The sequence below is a fragment of the Trichechus manatus genome, unplaced genomic scaffold, assembly GCF_000243295.1.
Source record: "Trichechus manatus latirostris isolate Lorelei unplaced genomic scaffold, TriManLat1.0 scaffold00008, whole genome shotgun sequence".
NCBI lineage: Eukaryota > Metazoa > Chordata > Mammalia > Sirenia > Trichechidae > Trichechus > Trichechus manatus.
This window is the reverse complement of record NW_004443944.1, coordinates 14,545,142-14,560,328: the sequence shown is the minus strand read 5'-3', so window position 1 is coordinate 14,560,328 and position 15,187 is coordinate 14,545,142. Positions and strand designations below refer to the sequence as shown.

The 15,187-nt window shown below is 50.6% G+C and overlaps 1 protein-coding gene across 2 annotated transcripts; it reads right to left on the bottom strand.

Moving 5' to 3' along the window:
• Positions 1 to 6,216: 6,216 nt before the first annotated feature.
• Positions 6,217 to 14,680, bottom strand: SPATA2 (spermatogenesis associated 2). Of its 2 annotated transcripts, XM_023743024.1 has the most exons (3): positions 14,259 to 14,680; positions 8,576 to 9,017; positions 6,217 to 7,674 (listed from the first exon to the last, which is right to left on the bottom strand). In XM_023743024.1, exons 2-3 carry the CDS (start codon positions 8,909 to 8,911, stop codon positions 6,448 to 6,450), a joined length of 1,563 nt encoding a protein of 520 aa, XP_023598792.1. In that variant the 5' UTR covers positions 8,912 to 9,017; positions 14,259 to 14,680; the 3' UTR covers positions 6,217 to 6,447. The 2 variants fall into 2 exon arrangements, with proteins under 2 accessions (XP_023598792.1, XP_004370310.1); XM_004370253.2 differs by lacking the exon at positions 14,259 to 14,680 and having other exon boundaries at positions 8,576 to 10,107.
• Between the last annotated feature and the right edge of the window lie 507 nt (positions 14,681 to 15,187).

Sequence of the window (15,187 nt, the reverse complement as noted above, 5' to 3'; positions counted from 1 at the left end):
CGACCTGTTATTTTTCCCACTGCAGTTATCGTTCCGTTTTAGATTCTTAAAATTAGGGTCCGTTCCCATTTCACTTCCTCGGCCATGACTGAACGGGGAAGAACCGTTTGAAACCGTGATTCCTAAGCACCAGGGACCCAGGCTCCTTCCAGCTTGTTGTCCCACATCCCCTTCACTTGGCTCCCCATCAGTTTCTCCCCATCAGTTTTTCAGATGGCTGCTCCATCTTCTGTACCACAGCCTCTCCAGCCAGGAAGAGCAGGGTGAGAAGAAGGGAGCTTGCCCTTTGTAGAAGTCACACAAAGCACTTTTCCATCCCAGGGATCAGACTTGGTTGTATGGCCACACCTGGCAGAAGGGGAGGCTGGAAAATGCAGTCTTTATTCTGGATGCTGTCTTGGTTATATAGTGCTGCTATAACGGAAATACCACAAGTGGATGGCTTTAACAAACAAATTTATTTTTTCACAGTTTAGGAGGCTAGAAGTCTGAATTCAGAGTGCCAGCTCTAGCAGAAGGCTTTCTTTCTGTGTTGGCTCTGGAGGAAGGTCCTTGTCTCTTCAGCTTCTGCTTCTGGAAAGTCTTCATGTGGCTTCACATCTCTCTTTCCCCCATCTCTATTCTGCTGGCTGGTTTAATCTCTTTTATATCTCAAAAGAGATTGTCTCAAGATATACCCTACACAATCCTGCCTCATTAACATAACAAAGACAACCCATTCCCAAATGTGATTATAACCACATGCATAGAAATTAGGATTTACAACACATATTTTTTTTTGGGGGGGGGGCATAATTCAATCCATAACATTCTACCCTTTGGCTCCCCAAAATTTATGTTCTTGCCACATGCAAAACACATTCATCCCATCACATCATCCCAAAAGTCTTAAATCCACTCCAAGTCCAAAATTGCATCTTCTGATTCATCTAAATCAAATACAGTTGAGACTTTAGGCGTATGCCATCCTGGGGCAACATTCCTCTTCATCTGTGAACCTGTGAAATCTAGAATACAAGTTATCTGTTTCTGAAGTACAGTAGTGGAACAGGCACAGGTAGACATTTCTGTTACAAATGGGAGAAATGGGAGGGAAAGAAGGGATAACAAGCACAAGCAAGTCCAAAACCCAGCAGAGCAAATTACATTAGCTCTCAAGGTTTGAAAATAATCCTAAAACCATCTGGGCAGTGGTCCCACCCTCCAGACTCTGGGTGTTGGCCATGCCCTCTGGATTCTCGGTGGAGGCCCCTTGGCCCTGGGCTTCAGCTCCACCTTCCAGGCCCTCTGGGATGGCAACTCTCATCCCTCAGCTTTAGGCAGCCCCATTCTCCTAGTCCATCTGAGTAGCAATTGCACCCCGTTAGCCCTGTCAGTCCCCTTTCTTCTGCCCTTTTGGCATGGCAGCCCCACGTTCTCAGCTGTGGGCAGCAGTCCCATCTCCCTGGCACACCTTAACCGCAGCTCTACACGCCTTGAACCTAGTTGGCAAAGATCCAACTCTTTGAAACCTAGGAGGCTATAGCCCCACCCTTTGAGATCCAAGACCATGGCGCCACCTTTTGAAACCAAGAAGGCCCTGCTTCTTGTGCTCCTTCCAACAGCTCTGCTGATCCTTGAGCTGCTCCAGGGATGGTCTTTTTCTTTTCTTGGAGGACAACAAATGTAGCTTCTTTGGCCTCTTTCCTGCCTGTAGAATTCCAAGAGGAATTCCTTTCATTCTTTCTCTGTCCCCTTCAGTCTAAGCTGATGGGTTTTCTGCTCTGGTAGTTGGTTAAATCCATCAGTCACAGGCTTAATCTCTTTAACAAAAGATTGTGTAGCCATATCCTTAGTGAACATTCTAGAACCCATGTCCTTAGCAGAGTTTTCCAAATCTTTAAGTTCTGTTTTCATTTTGCACAGTTCATTTTTAAGTCCATCTCTTACCTCTCGCATTTTACTGTAAGCAGCAAGGAAAAACCATGCGGCCCTTTAAGATCTTGCTTAGAAATCTTATCAGCCAGATATCCAAGTTCATCACTTAAAAGTTCTACCTTCCCACCAAACATTTGAATATAATTCAGACAAGTTCTTTGCCACTGCATAAAAAGCACCACCATTCCGCCATTGTCCCATCACATGTTTATCATTTTCTTTTAAAGTCATCAGAAGCACATTTAACTCCACATTTCTAGCAACATTCTGTTGCGGGCACCATATGTATTCTCTAAGACAATAGAGACTTCGGGTATCCTCTCACTTCCTTCTGAGCCCTCACCAGAATTGCCTTTGACATCTGTAATTCTACCAACAGTCTATTTAAGGCAATCTAGGCTTTTACCGTTAGGCACCTTAAAATTCTTCCAGCCTCTCCACATTACCCAATTCCAAAACCACTTCCACATTTTAGGTATCTGTTAGAGCAGCACCCCACTCTTCCAGTAACAAGTTCTTAGTTTAGTGCTGCTGTAACAGAAATACCACAAGTGGATGGCTTTAACAAACAAATTTATTTTCTTACAGTTTAGGAGGCTAGAAGTCTGAATTCAGGGCACCTGCTCTAGGGGAAGACTTCCTTTCTCTGCTGGCTTTGGAGGAAAGTCCTTGTCTCTTTTGAGCTTCTCCTCCTGGGCAGTCTTCATGTGACTTGGCATCTCTCTTAGCCCATCTCTGCTCTGCTTGCTTTTATAATCTCTTTTATATCTCAAAAGAGATTGACTTAAAATATACCTTACACTAATCCTGCCTCGTTAACACTAGAAAGACAACCCACTCCTAAATGGGATTATAACCACAGGCATAGAGGTTAGGATTCACAACACGTATTTTGGGGGGACATAATTCAATCCATACAATGGCCATGTCTCTGACCAAAACTCAGGGATTCTATTTACCAAGGAAGAAGGGCTGAGTGAGATCAGAGTGCGATTAGCAGTGTCTGCCACAGCTCTCATCTCCTCCCGCCGCCAAGACACAGGCGTGTGGAGCGCACAGATTGGGGCTCAGAGCTGCCAGCAGCAGAGCTAACTAACATGGTACAGCTGGTGGGCGTGGTACAGCTGGTGGGCCGGATGATGTTTACATGTGTGTCATTTACATATGCAAATGAAGCAATCTGCTCAGAGGTCTCAGCTCGAGGGAGCTGGTCCTCATCTCTAGGGAGCTGGTCCTCATCTCTAGGGAGCTGGTCCTCATCTCTAGGAAGCAACTGTCCTGGTGAAGAGAGATCCCAGGGATGGCAGTGGAGGACAGCAATGCTATTTCCTACGCCACAGTGTAAACCAAACCCAGCACGTGGCCTTGGTCTGGCCCGAGGCCTGGACAGTCATTCAGCCAGTGCATGAGAAGGAGAAACCTGGTTAGTCTCTTCCCCAACAGCCATGCCCCTCGTGGGGCCAAAAGAGCAGCGGTCAGCAGCGCAGCCCGATTCCAAACCTCAGCTGCTCTTCTACCAGCACTGACATTTCTGCCACGTTTTGCTTTCAGTCAACTCTTGTTTTTAAAAATCACCTTAAATTGATTTTAAAAAGCAATCTCCTCTCACTGCTGTAAATGGAGAAGCAGTACAGCTTGCCCTAAATAGAAAGTAACTGAAAACCTAGGTAAGATTCTGCGCCAAAGGCTCAGAGCCTGACGCCTGCTTTCTCATTAGAGAGCATTAAACTGAGGCTTCCTCGTTGAGGCCTTGAAATGGATCCAAAGAATCAAAGGTGGGATTAATCTTTCCATGTCATTGGGCATAATTTAATGCCTATCATTCACCCCTGCCAAGCCCCTCTCCTAGAGTAAAGAGCCCCACTCACCGGAAACATGGCGGGACTGTGTGCCTGCTTCCTCAGCTGCAAAAGGGGGATCCTGACAGCACCCGCCGTATGTTGTTGGGTGCCGTCAAGCTGATTCTGACCTATGGTGACCCCACGTGGCAGAGGACAACTGCCCCGTAGGGCTTTCTTGCCTGTAATCTTCATGGGAGCAGATGGCCAGGTCTTCCTCCCTTGGAGCTGCTGTGTGGGTTTGAACTGCCAGCCTTTCGGTTAGCAGCCAAGCACTTAACTGTTCTGTCATCAGGGCTCCTTACCTGCTTTATAGGATGACTGAATCAGCTACATAAAATCAGGCATATACAAAGTCTCAGCAGGTACAGTGCCTGGCACAGTATCAGCCTTCAAATGCTGGCTATTATTATTTGTCAGTTTCACGGAGTAGAAAATTGGAGTCCTGTGATTAAAGAACTAAATGAGGCTTGAGAGAAAATAACCAAAAAGCCTGGCAATCCAAACTTCAAAGAAGCGGGGAGGGAGACATAAAACCCCAAACACTGCATTTAACAATGGAAGACGCTTTATTATTTTGTAATCATCTCTCAACATTTCAACTGTTGGTAGAAATCAAATGCAAAACAGCTGCATTTTAAAGTTAGCATATATTTAACTATCTCAATCACAGCAATCTCGTACAATAAGACATACACCAAGACGGAACAGGGTCGTCGCATTTCCTATTCCGGTCCACGAACACAGTATTTCTGCGATGGTATGTACAGCGGACTTTTTCTCCCAGCCCGAGTTCTTATTCCTACATTTGTTCACTGGGTCAGTTACGTGGCATCACGGTTGGTTGGGAGAGTGTGGTGCCGCAGGAACAAACTGGAGAAATGGAATACTAGAAAACTAGAGCTCTCAGGAGCAGGACAGGCATCGACACTTCTGAAATGTGAAAAGGCAGAACATCGAGGATGAATGCCCCAGGATGGGCTGGTCTTCATAATAAAGTTGGTTGAAATTCGGCTTTATATACACATTGTATATCTACATGTAATCTACCAGATATATAAAAAAGAGCCATGTAAGATTTGAAAAACCTTAAAATCACTCAGCTGAGTTGGGAGAACATCAGCAAATTAACAGTGGCCTCGGGATTCAACCATATTTAAATTTGCTCAAGAGCCGAATACCTCATTCTACTGGAAAACCCTCTGCCATGGAAGTGCCCGTGACATTCTGTACATGACACTTATGGCTAAAAGATATTATTTTCTTACTTCGCAAGGAAACTCTTCTCTTTTTAAACTCTGCCCTGTACCCCCAGAAGGAAAACCCAGGAGTCAGTGATTGATGCAAGGAGTTGGGGAGCTATCTGGTTTGGAAGCATTTAGGCTCAGCTGAGTGTCTGTCTAATGGGCACACGCTGACTTCTGCCCACTTTTAGTGCAAAAAGATCACAAAGGTTGCTGCAGATGAGTCCTGGAAACAGGTGAGGAGGAGTGAGATGGAGGGGTGGAGGGAATCCCAAATGACTTTCCTTCTGAAACAAGACTCAAGGAGTTTGGAGTGCGAGGTTCACGCTCAGCAAGTGCCAGTGGCCAGGGCTGTAGATCCGATGGTGAGGCCCCTGACGCGTCACTAGTCAGCAGGCGTACAGCCTCACCTCTACGCCCACATGCACCCCAAATGCATGCTGGAGGTAGCTGTATAGATAGTTATTGTAGGGAAGACAGAGTGGCCTCCACCAACTCAAGAAAAAGGGACATTGTCTCAGGTCCTCCTCTGCCCCCAAACTCTTTACTCGACCCTCAGGCTGTGGTGAGAGGAGGCTACGACACAAAAGGACGTGAGACCCTCCCTCGGAAGACAGAACCACCCAGGGTGTCTTTATAAATAGCTACATAATTAATTTTCTTAACCACTTTGAAACACACGGCAAGTTGAATATTTATTTAAAAATAAATCTCAAAAATATCTATTTACAGTATTGTAATTGGGGCATGTGCAAACAACAGAAAGGAAAAAAGAGCCCATCCTGCTGTGGAAGGTCCACACGGCAACGCTTTGGAGGGAAGGTCACAAACACCGTGGGTGAACATGAGCTGCGCTTGGCAACAGGATGACGTGCAGCTAATACTGGACTCGGTGCAGACTTTCAAGCCCGGAGAGGCTGGGGGAAGTGGGGAGCAGGGAGTCCAGGTGGGGATGCTTGTCCTGGAAATGGGGCAGAAAAGGGATAAGCCATTGGAGAGGCCCCAGTGTGGCAGGAGGGCTCATTTCACAAGCCAACAGGCCTCTAGCTCGCCACTCCAGGTGGGCATCTGGAAGCGGCCTGAAGGACCCTTCCCGGTCCAAGTTGGCCTCACGGCGAGAGGAAGAGGGGCGAAGACAGTCCCAGAGATAGACATCCTCTTAAAAAAAAAAAACAACTGAATAAGGAGTGGAGGGATTAGCAAAAATGACTGTGAACGGAAGTGCCACCCTCTCCCTCGTCAAACAACAAAGCAGCCATCAGTTGAAACATCTTAGTCAATGGTAGCTAAGTGAACTCCCACGTGGTGCAGCCGGCTCCACGAACCCCCAGCACCTACATGGTCAAGTGCAGGCCCCTACTTCCAAGATCAATGCATTAATACTCCTCACCGTGAAACCAGAAAGGTCAGTGGTGTAGCCCTTGTAGCAGGAAGGTGCAAGGTCGAGTCTATCTGTACACGAGATGGGAGAACTGGGTGGACTTGTAGTTCAGCTGGTTGTTGGGCATGAACTTGTGCAGTTCACTCTTTTTGCAGCAGGGGTCGTAATGGTAGGCGCCGAGGCAGGCGTCGCAGGAGACTTTTGAACACTGGGTGCAGGTGTTGGTGGCGCCCGGGCGGTTACAGAAGCCACAGCGGGAGGTGGCCATGGCAGAGGGCTTGGACTTTGAATGGAGGTATGGCAGCCGGTCGAGGCCCTGAGTCTGGCCTGAGTACTTCTCCCGCAGAGATGCCCCGTGGGCCAGGCTGTCGTGGGCGGAGGCCTTGCTGGGGCCAACGCTGGGCTTGGAGGCGGGGGGACAGGCGAGCAGGCTGTCACAGCGCTGGCAGAGGGAGGAGCTGCACGACACACCACAGCTTTGGCACTTGGAGAGGGCGGACTCTTTGGCGGGGGGTGCGCGCTTGTGGTACGGGGGGTGGGCATCGTTTCTGACCAACCACACATCTGGCCGCAAGGCATCCTGCCTGCGGTATGTGGCCCTAGGTTCTGAGTCTGTATACAGGTCCACGTCATCCTGAGCGGAGAAGTATGTGCCGCGCAACAGGCCAAGGCCGTTGTTGGGGGAAGGAGTTGGCAGGTCATCCGGGCTGCCGTGCGGGGAGCTGGACATGGTCAGGAGTGAGGGGGACGGGCGGATGATCTCGTCCTTGAGGTCATCCCCCAAGTCTGCTGCCACAGGCTCCTTCCGCAGGCTCAATGAGGCCTTCAGGGGCGGCTTCCTGCTCTCCCAGTAGCTGTCATAGGTGTCCACTGATCTTGAGGACTTGGTCACACGGGGCTTGTAGTAGTCCTTGGCTGCCCGCTCGCTGGCCGACTTCTGGAGTGCCACCCGGGCCATCGAGGCTGTCAGGTGCTCCCTGCCCTCAGCCCGCCACCGCAGGGCGTCTGAGCAGCCACGCACGTCCTCAGCACTGGTCTTGCGCTCGCTTACAACGTCCAGTTCAGAGTAGCCCTTGTCCTTCACGAGTGAGTGGATCTCCAGCATCTGCTCACACTCCACCCTGGCCAGAAAGAGCTCGAAGGAGACCATCTTCACCTGGAGGGTCTCCACCAGCTCTCTGAGCTTGTACGCAGTCCCCAACTCAGGCATGTAGCCCATGTAATTCAGGATGGCTCGGATGTCCTCCTCTAGTAACGTCGACTTGACGTAATAAACGAAAGGGCCTGTGTAGGTCTAGGAGAAGGAAGGGAGAAGAGAGAGAGAGGCCGGGTTTTCTCTCTGAAACACACAACAGAGACTGTGCTGGAGCACGTGGGGAGAGAAGGAGAGCGAGTGATCTCCCAGCTCCGCACTACAGAAGGCAGAAGCTGATGTTTACTGAGAGCCTGGAGCACTAGTGTGAGGGAAATCACACATCCGCTCCTTTCTTCAGTGGAGAGAACGCGGGGCGCCAAGGCTCTGCTCCGTATGAGGAGGGAGCTGGGGCAAAAATGGGTGAATACGGGGGATTGGATTATAGCCCAAATGCCCAAAGAACAATGAGAATATTCCTTTCTAGTATTTCTACAAAGGTCTGAATAATGTCAGACTTAAGGGCCTGACTTGGTGGACACTCCTGCGCTATCACTGCCATCAGAATGAGACAGGATTCCGCCCCTCTCAAAGCCATCCTCTTCCTTCTTCCTCGACTGCTAGTCTAAGCCCCCATTTCCTCCTGGCTGTTGGACATCAGTGACAGCCTCCTCACTGACCCCCATACCCCTCCAGTCACGTCCCATCCAACAGCCAAAAGGACCCTTTTCAGATGTAAACCGGGTCCCATTACTGCCTTATTGAGATTCAATCCACACCCCTTGCTCTGGCCCACAGGGCCCTACACAACCTGGGTGCTGCCCACCTTTCTGACTTCACGGCTTAAAAAGTTGAGCAGCCAGGGGTGGGGATCCTGGTTGAGAGACAGGTAAGGCGGGGAGCCACGGGGGTCATTCTGGTTGTTTTCCCGGGGGAAGCGGGGAAGCCAGAGGGTCTGAGAGCACAGGAGGCATGTGCTTCTGGCACAAGCCCACTCACGGTGGACGGGAAGGGGCAAGGGGAGCAGGGAGGAAGGTGTGGAGGGCACTGCCCTAGGCCTTACCTTGATGCTTTTGAACTCTTTCTTCCACGGGTAGAGGAAAAGGTTGATGCCCATGGTCTCGAGCAGGCTAAAGGCGCAGTGCAAGGCCCGCAGGCTGGAGGAGCCCAGGGAGCGCAGGGAGCGCTCCACCACCTCGTAGAACTGGATCAGCCGGAATCGATAAAAGGGGTCGACCTTGTGCAGGCTGAGCAGGGTCGAGGCCGCCACCCGTAGGTACTCATCGCTGCCAGGCTGCTGCCTGCTGGTGGGGGCGTCCACTTTGCCCTCGTGGAACTGCACGTACTTCCGGAATAAGTCATCCTTATATTTTGTATCCATTGAACTGGGCTTCCCCATCCGGTCTGGGGAAGGGGCTACCTTATCTCTTCCATGGCTTCTGGGGTCGAGGCAGGGACATTGCTGAAAGCACTGACATACTGCCTGCCTGGACCAGCAGAGTGCTCTGGAAGGGCAGAAACAATAGGCCCGTCATCCCTCGAATTACTCACGGCTTCTGCCTGCTGAGGCACAGCAACTAGCAGGACTGGCCAGGCTCCACCAGCCCCGTCGGCCCCTTTCTGCCCATTCGTTCAACACATTCATCAAACATGTGCTATGTGTAATGACAGAGTGGAAACAAGTCAGGTCCTTGACTTTGTCGAGCTCACGAATGAAAACTGTGATTAATACCCCTGAAGAAAAAGTTTAGGGTATGTACTGTAGGGATACCTAAGCTGGTTTTGTGGGGAGAGGGGGGAATTTTAAAAGGCTTCCGGAAGCAGTGATTTTTAGTTAGACCCGAAGGATGGGGAGTTTGCCAGGAAAGGGTGTACCAGCAGGGAGCAAGGCCCCAAGCTAACACTTTCAGAGCACCTGCTATAAGCCAGGTACTATTCCAGGCGCTTCATGCATACTACCTTGTTTAGTTTTCTTAAACAACACTAGCAGAGAGGTACTAGTAGATCCCCATTATACAGATGTAAAAACTGAGACATGGAGATGTTAAGAAACTTGGCCAGGGTTACAGAACTATTCAGAGGCAGAGCTGAGACCAGAACCCAGGTGGTCTGGCTCCAAAGTCCAAGTGCTTAACCACCGCACCCTGCTTTCCTGAGGCAGGAGGGAGCTTGGGGAACAGAGGGCGGCTAGTGTGGCTTACGTAGAGCGAGCACAGACGGAGTGACAAAAGGTGACGCTACAGTCAAAAGCAGGACCCTGACCCATGAGGCCTCAAAGAGCATGTTTAGAATTTTATATTTTTATTCAAACAGCCACTGAATCAGCCAAGATGCCACTGAAGAGTTCAAAGCAAGGGGAGAGGGACACGATCATATTTACATTTTTAAAAAGAGACCTCCCCCCAGTAGTGCTTTTATCAGCCTTGAAGTACCTGCATCTGGCCTGCGTTCCCCTTTACTTTAAGACCATTTTACAGTACCCTGCTGTGAGGGGAACATGGAGTTTTCTGAGCCAGGACGCACCACATTTATGCCGTCTTGTTCTCTGTTCAACTCGTTGCCACTGAGTTGATTCTGACTCATAGTGACCCTATAGGAGAGAGTAGAACTGCCCCATAGGGTTTCCAAGGAGCAGCTGGTGGATTCAAACTGCTGACCTTTTGGTTAGCAGCTGAGCTCTTAACCACTGCGCCACCAGGGTGTCTGTTTAGCTACTTGTTAATAGGACATATATGGATCCAGCAATATTCTTGATGCCACAATGCTGGATTCATTGAGAGACAGCGCCAGGGCCAGGGGAGGCGACACAGCGTAGGGGTTACAAACGCAAGATTTGAAGCCAGACTGCCTGGGTGTGAACTCTGGCTCTGCTTCCCCAGGTTACTGAGGCACATTACTCAACCTTTCTGGGCCTCAGTTTTTGCATCTGAAAAAGGGGTTAAAAATAGGACCTATAGTCCAGAGTTGGTGTGCAGATCACAGGTGATCAGTACAGAAAGTGCCTCACAGAGCACTGGCTTGAAGCAAGCCCTTGAAACATGTTGTTTGAAGGGTGTTACACCCCAAAATGCCAAACACGCTCTAGAAGATTAGATGAGAGTGGGGGCAAATCTCTCCAATCAGGTGGTAGACTGGCATCTTCACACCTGTCCATCCTGCCTCTCCTGACCACAGCTCCATGGGGGCAGCTTGGGGACCGTCTTACTTGGTAGGGTAACCTCAGCACAGTGCCCAGGGCAGAGGAGGTGCTTCATAAATACCTGCTGGCCGTGGGAGACAGCAAGGAGCTGAGAAAAGATGCTGCAGTGGAATTGGGACTGACCTGGAGAAGCCTCTACCAATTCTGAGTTCAGCCTGGGATGTCCTAAAGGCCCACGATCCTGGCAGCTATTGTGAGGTCAGTAAAAGGATCCTCATCTCAGAGCCATGCGTGTGGCTTCGCCAAAGTTTCTGGGAGACTCCTGGAGGTCCTAACTATGGAGTGAGGAGTAGGATGTGCAGAACTAGGGACATGGAGACGCCACCTTCTCTGACCCTACCATCCTGCTGAGGGAGCCCAATACTTCAGTAACAAATATGCCTGAAGAGCACCTGAAGGAAAACATAAACCTACTTAGGATAAAGTTCTACCTCCTGACCAAGATCAAAGGCTCTACATGGCCAGACCCCTGCTCACTTCTCACAGCAGTCTCCCCTTCACCCTAAGCTCCACCCACATGGACCGGGTCTGTTCAACTCAAACACGTCAAGCTCATATCTAGCTCAGGACCTTTGCACGTGCTATTCCTCTGGCCTGAAATGTTCTTCCTCTGATTCTTCCCATAGCTGGCTCACACTCATCAGTCAGGCCTCAGTTCAAATGTCACCCCTCAGAGGCACCCCATCCCTGGCCACCCCAGCTAAAGTCACTCACACCTTCCCAGTCTCTTGTGATCCCATTATCCTGGGATAATCACAATCTTCAGTTATTCATTTACTAGCTTCCCACCTCTGTCTTCCCCCATTACCCTGTAAGCCCCACAAAGGCAAGGACCGTGTCTGTCTTGTTCACCAGAATGCCTAACGCAGAGCCTAGCGTGTAGCAGGTGCCTAATAAAACACGTGGAATGAATGATGCAGAGGATGTGAGTATCCATGGTGCCACCCTTCCGTTTCTCCCCAGGGGAGAGAAGGAACACAGGCTCCAAAGAAAGCAGGATGGGCCACAGGAAGCTCAGGGTTAGTCAGAGGTGGACCCAAGAGTTCAAGCCTGGCCTTCTGACTTGAAACCCACACTCCTGCCATCGCCCCATGATTCCTGTGTGCAGCATAAATGTGTGTAGCGCCTAGCTTGTGCCAGGCCCTGAGCTGGGGGCAGCAGGGAATGAGGAGGAAGGGGACAGCAGTCAAGAAGACAAGAGTCCTGTCCTCAATTCTAGTTAGAAAAGCTTATCCTCTAGTACCAAATTGTGTCTGTTCTCTTAAAAAATAAAAATGCACTGCAATCCAAGAGAAGACACTCATCGCTGTCCTTGCTAAATGAGGACCCATATGCATCTACCATTTTTTATTTATCTAAGAGAAGCCTCCATCCTGCCTCTGGCCCCGGGGACTGTTTTTTGAGAGCCATTTAAACAAAGGGACATCAAGCTTCCTAAACGCTGCTGTGATTTTTCCCCAAGGAAGTCAGCCTTGAGACCAAGGGGCTGGGTGTTTACAAAGTCAGCCACCCTCAAGTCAGCTCTTCAGCTCAGCCTCTGTCTCTGTGTGACTGCACCAGAGTCCACACCCTTGTTTGTTGCTGGCAAACAATAAACAAGGAAAAGGGATCCAAACAGCCCAGCTGGTGTTCCAAATCCTAAAATCAGGAGATGAAGGATGAGAAACTCATCTAAGAAAAATCTTGAACCAACCTAGGTAGGTGAGGAAAAAGGCAAAAAAAAAAAAAGAACGCTAAAAGATAACTAAGGAAGAGAAAGAGAGAAGGAAACTAACACAGAGGTCCTACTATGTGTTAAGTACTGGACTTTTCACTTGAAAAGCATCATCTCGTGTAACGCTCACACCTCCTGAGGAAACCAAGGCTCAGCCATTAAGCAACCTACCCAAGAGGACAGAGCATGAAAGGGCCAGAGCTGGGATTTGAACATGGGTTCAAATTTTCATTTGTTGTCTGGCTCTCTCATTTATTACCATAATTAGCAATTACAATTAGTTCCACTTATCAAGAGATTAGTATGTGAGGTCCCTCTGCTAACTGTCCTGTGAAAATCAACTTAATCCACACTACAGCCCTAAGATAAACAAGAGAGGCCCTGTCACTCGCCGTACCTCACAAGGCTAGGAAGAAGTGGAGCTGACTCTTCAGCTCTGCCTGCACTGCTTTAGCACAGAGGTCCTGCTGCATCTGCTGGATAGCTGTATTTGAAAGGGCTCTGCTACACTGGAATGCTCTGTGGCATGGCGAACATAGATAAGTGCTAAAAATTCCTATAGTATCAAAATTCACATCTTCCCACACGGACTGGGGCTGGAAGAGCCACAAATCTCTTTATGATGTAAGCTCAAGGGCCAAGGAAAGAGGCTGGCCAGAGACCGGCCAGTGGTGAAGCAGCTGACATCATCCCTGCTGAATACATTTTCTGAAAACACAGGCTGCCTGGTAGCTGGCCATAGCTGGTGGCTTTTCTGAGCATAGAGGCAGCAATTTATTCCCAGCACTCTGCAAGAACAACAAAAAACACACTCTCTGCAAAAACAGCGTGGTTATGGGAGCCCGAGACAGCCCAGCGACAGAAGCTGTTAATTTCTCCAAGCAACCCAAGGATTGGAACGCCAAGACCTGCCAGTCTGGCGGAAAAAAAAATGGCACTGTGAACATCCCTAATACGGCGTCAGGCGGGTGCCCAGAGCCCACGGCCCTGGTCGGCACCTCCTGTATCTACAATCTGATCCCCTTTGAACAGCAAGTCAATGAAAAGACTGAGATATTGCACAGTCAGGGAGAGAGTGGTTTCTATATTATTATTTTTAAAGATCTCAAAGGAAAGATGTGGTGTTTCAAGTTCCACTGAATCATATTAAATGATTCTGGGTAGCAAAGCATTAGCTTGCCTTTACCTCAGCTGGCCCATTCAAGCAGAAACAGTTCCCCAAGCAGCATTTGAAGCCCCCACCCCCTGCACAAGCAGAAGCTGTTTTGGTCCCAGCGTTGTCCCAGTCCACAGGTTTACACATCCCCGATCCAGCTTCAGCCTGCTCAGAGTTCCCTCTGCCTCCAAGCAGGACCAAGTGGAAAGCAGTGCAACCTTTTCCACCCCACTCCTGCGCACTCATTCCAAGCCAGGGACTCCCGAGACACATCCAGGGTACCTTCCACTGGCTGGAAGCACCACAGGATCCGCACACCCCAACTAGATTCCAGAGAAATTCAGAGACCTTCCAAACCTCCGAAAATAACCTCCGTGGTGCTGAAAGCGGGCTTCCCTAGCGGCAGCTGTCTCTCTCAGAGGGGCTCTGAAGGAAGCAGTTTCCTCTCCTTGGGGACAGAAGCTGATGGCTGCTTCCCAGTTTGGGTAATTCCTATGGACTCGAAGGGCCACATCAGTTATGAAAAACAACCCAGTTTCAATCTCGGGCCCTCTCACCGGCTTGTGAATAAAGTAACAGCAGCTATCATTTACTGGACGCCGACTGTATGCCAGAGACTGTGCTTCACATGTATTATCTCATTTCATCTCCACTATGGCCTTAGCAAGTAGGCTTACCTCCATTTGACATATGAAGCAACTAAGGATCCTAAGATGAAGTGACTTGTCCAAGGTCACACAGTCAGTACAAACCCAGGTCTGCCGCCAGAGCCTCCGCTAGCGACCACTATGCGGTCACTGCTCCACCGTGGAATCGGGGTGTCTCCTGCTTGGCTAGTCACCGAAGACGGAGTGCTCCTCCTGAGCTGCCTCGAGCCACCCTCGGCCGGTCCCAGGTGTCCGTGAGACAGCCCCCGGAGGAGTGAGACTACTGAGAACAAATTGAGGCTCCGGAGGCGCCGAAAGGACGGGCCTGCCCGTCACCCCCTCTGGCCGCTAGGACCCCGCTCCCTATCCCTGGCGCGCCGGGTGCCCCCTCCGCCCGGGAAAGCCCCGGAGGGAGTTTCCGCCTGCGGCCACCCGCACTCACCCCTGCCTCTGCCGCCGAGGCCGCCCCGGCCGAGGCGAAGAAGAGGGAGCCGCAGCCGCCGCCGGAGCCGGGCCCGGCTGGGCTCTCGCCGCTCCAGCCGGCTGCGGGGGAACCGAGACAAGCACCCGAGGGCCAGCGGTAACCCGGAAACACTCGCCCCGGAAGTGACGTTACTCGGAGGCGTGTCCGAGTGAGGCCGGACCGCGGCTGCGCGCTGGGCACGGGTAGAGGCCTGTTCCCGCGTCCGTCGGTGGTGAGGAGCGGACGGCAGAGGAAGAAGCTAGAGGAAAAGGAGCTAGCAGAGAAGACGTAGAATCCAGCTCTCGGGCCTAAAGTGTCACTGCCGTGGCTGGGGCTGGCACCCGGAAATAAACGGGCCAGAAGTGACGCACGCCGGTAGGCCACGGGATGGTGGCTGGTCGGGTTGTCATGGAAACTGGTCTTGAGCCCAGAGGTGGGGGCTCATAGTTGGCGAGAGCGCTTCCCGAACTTGGCCCATGTAGAGATGATCCGCGAG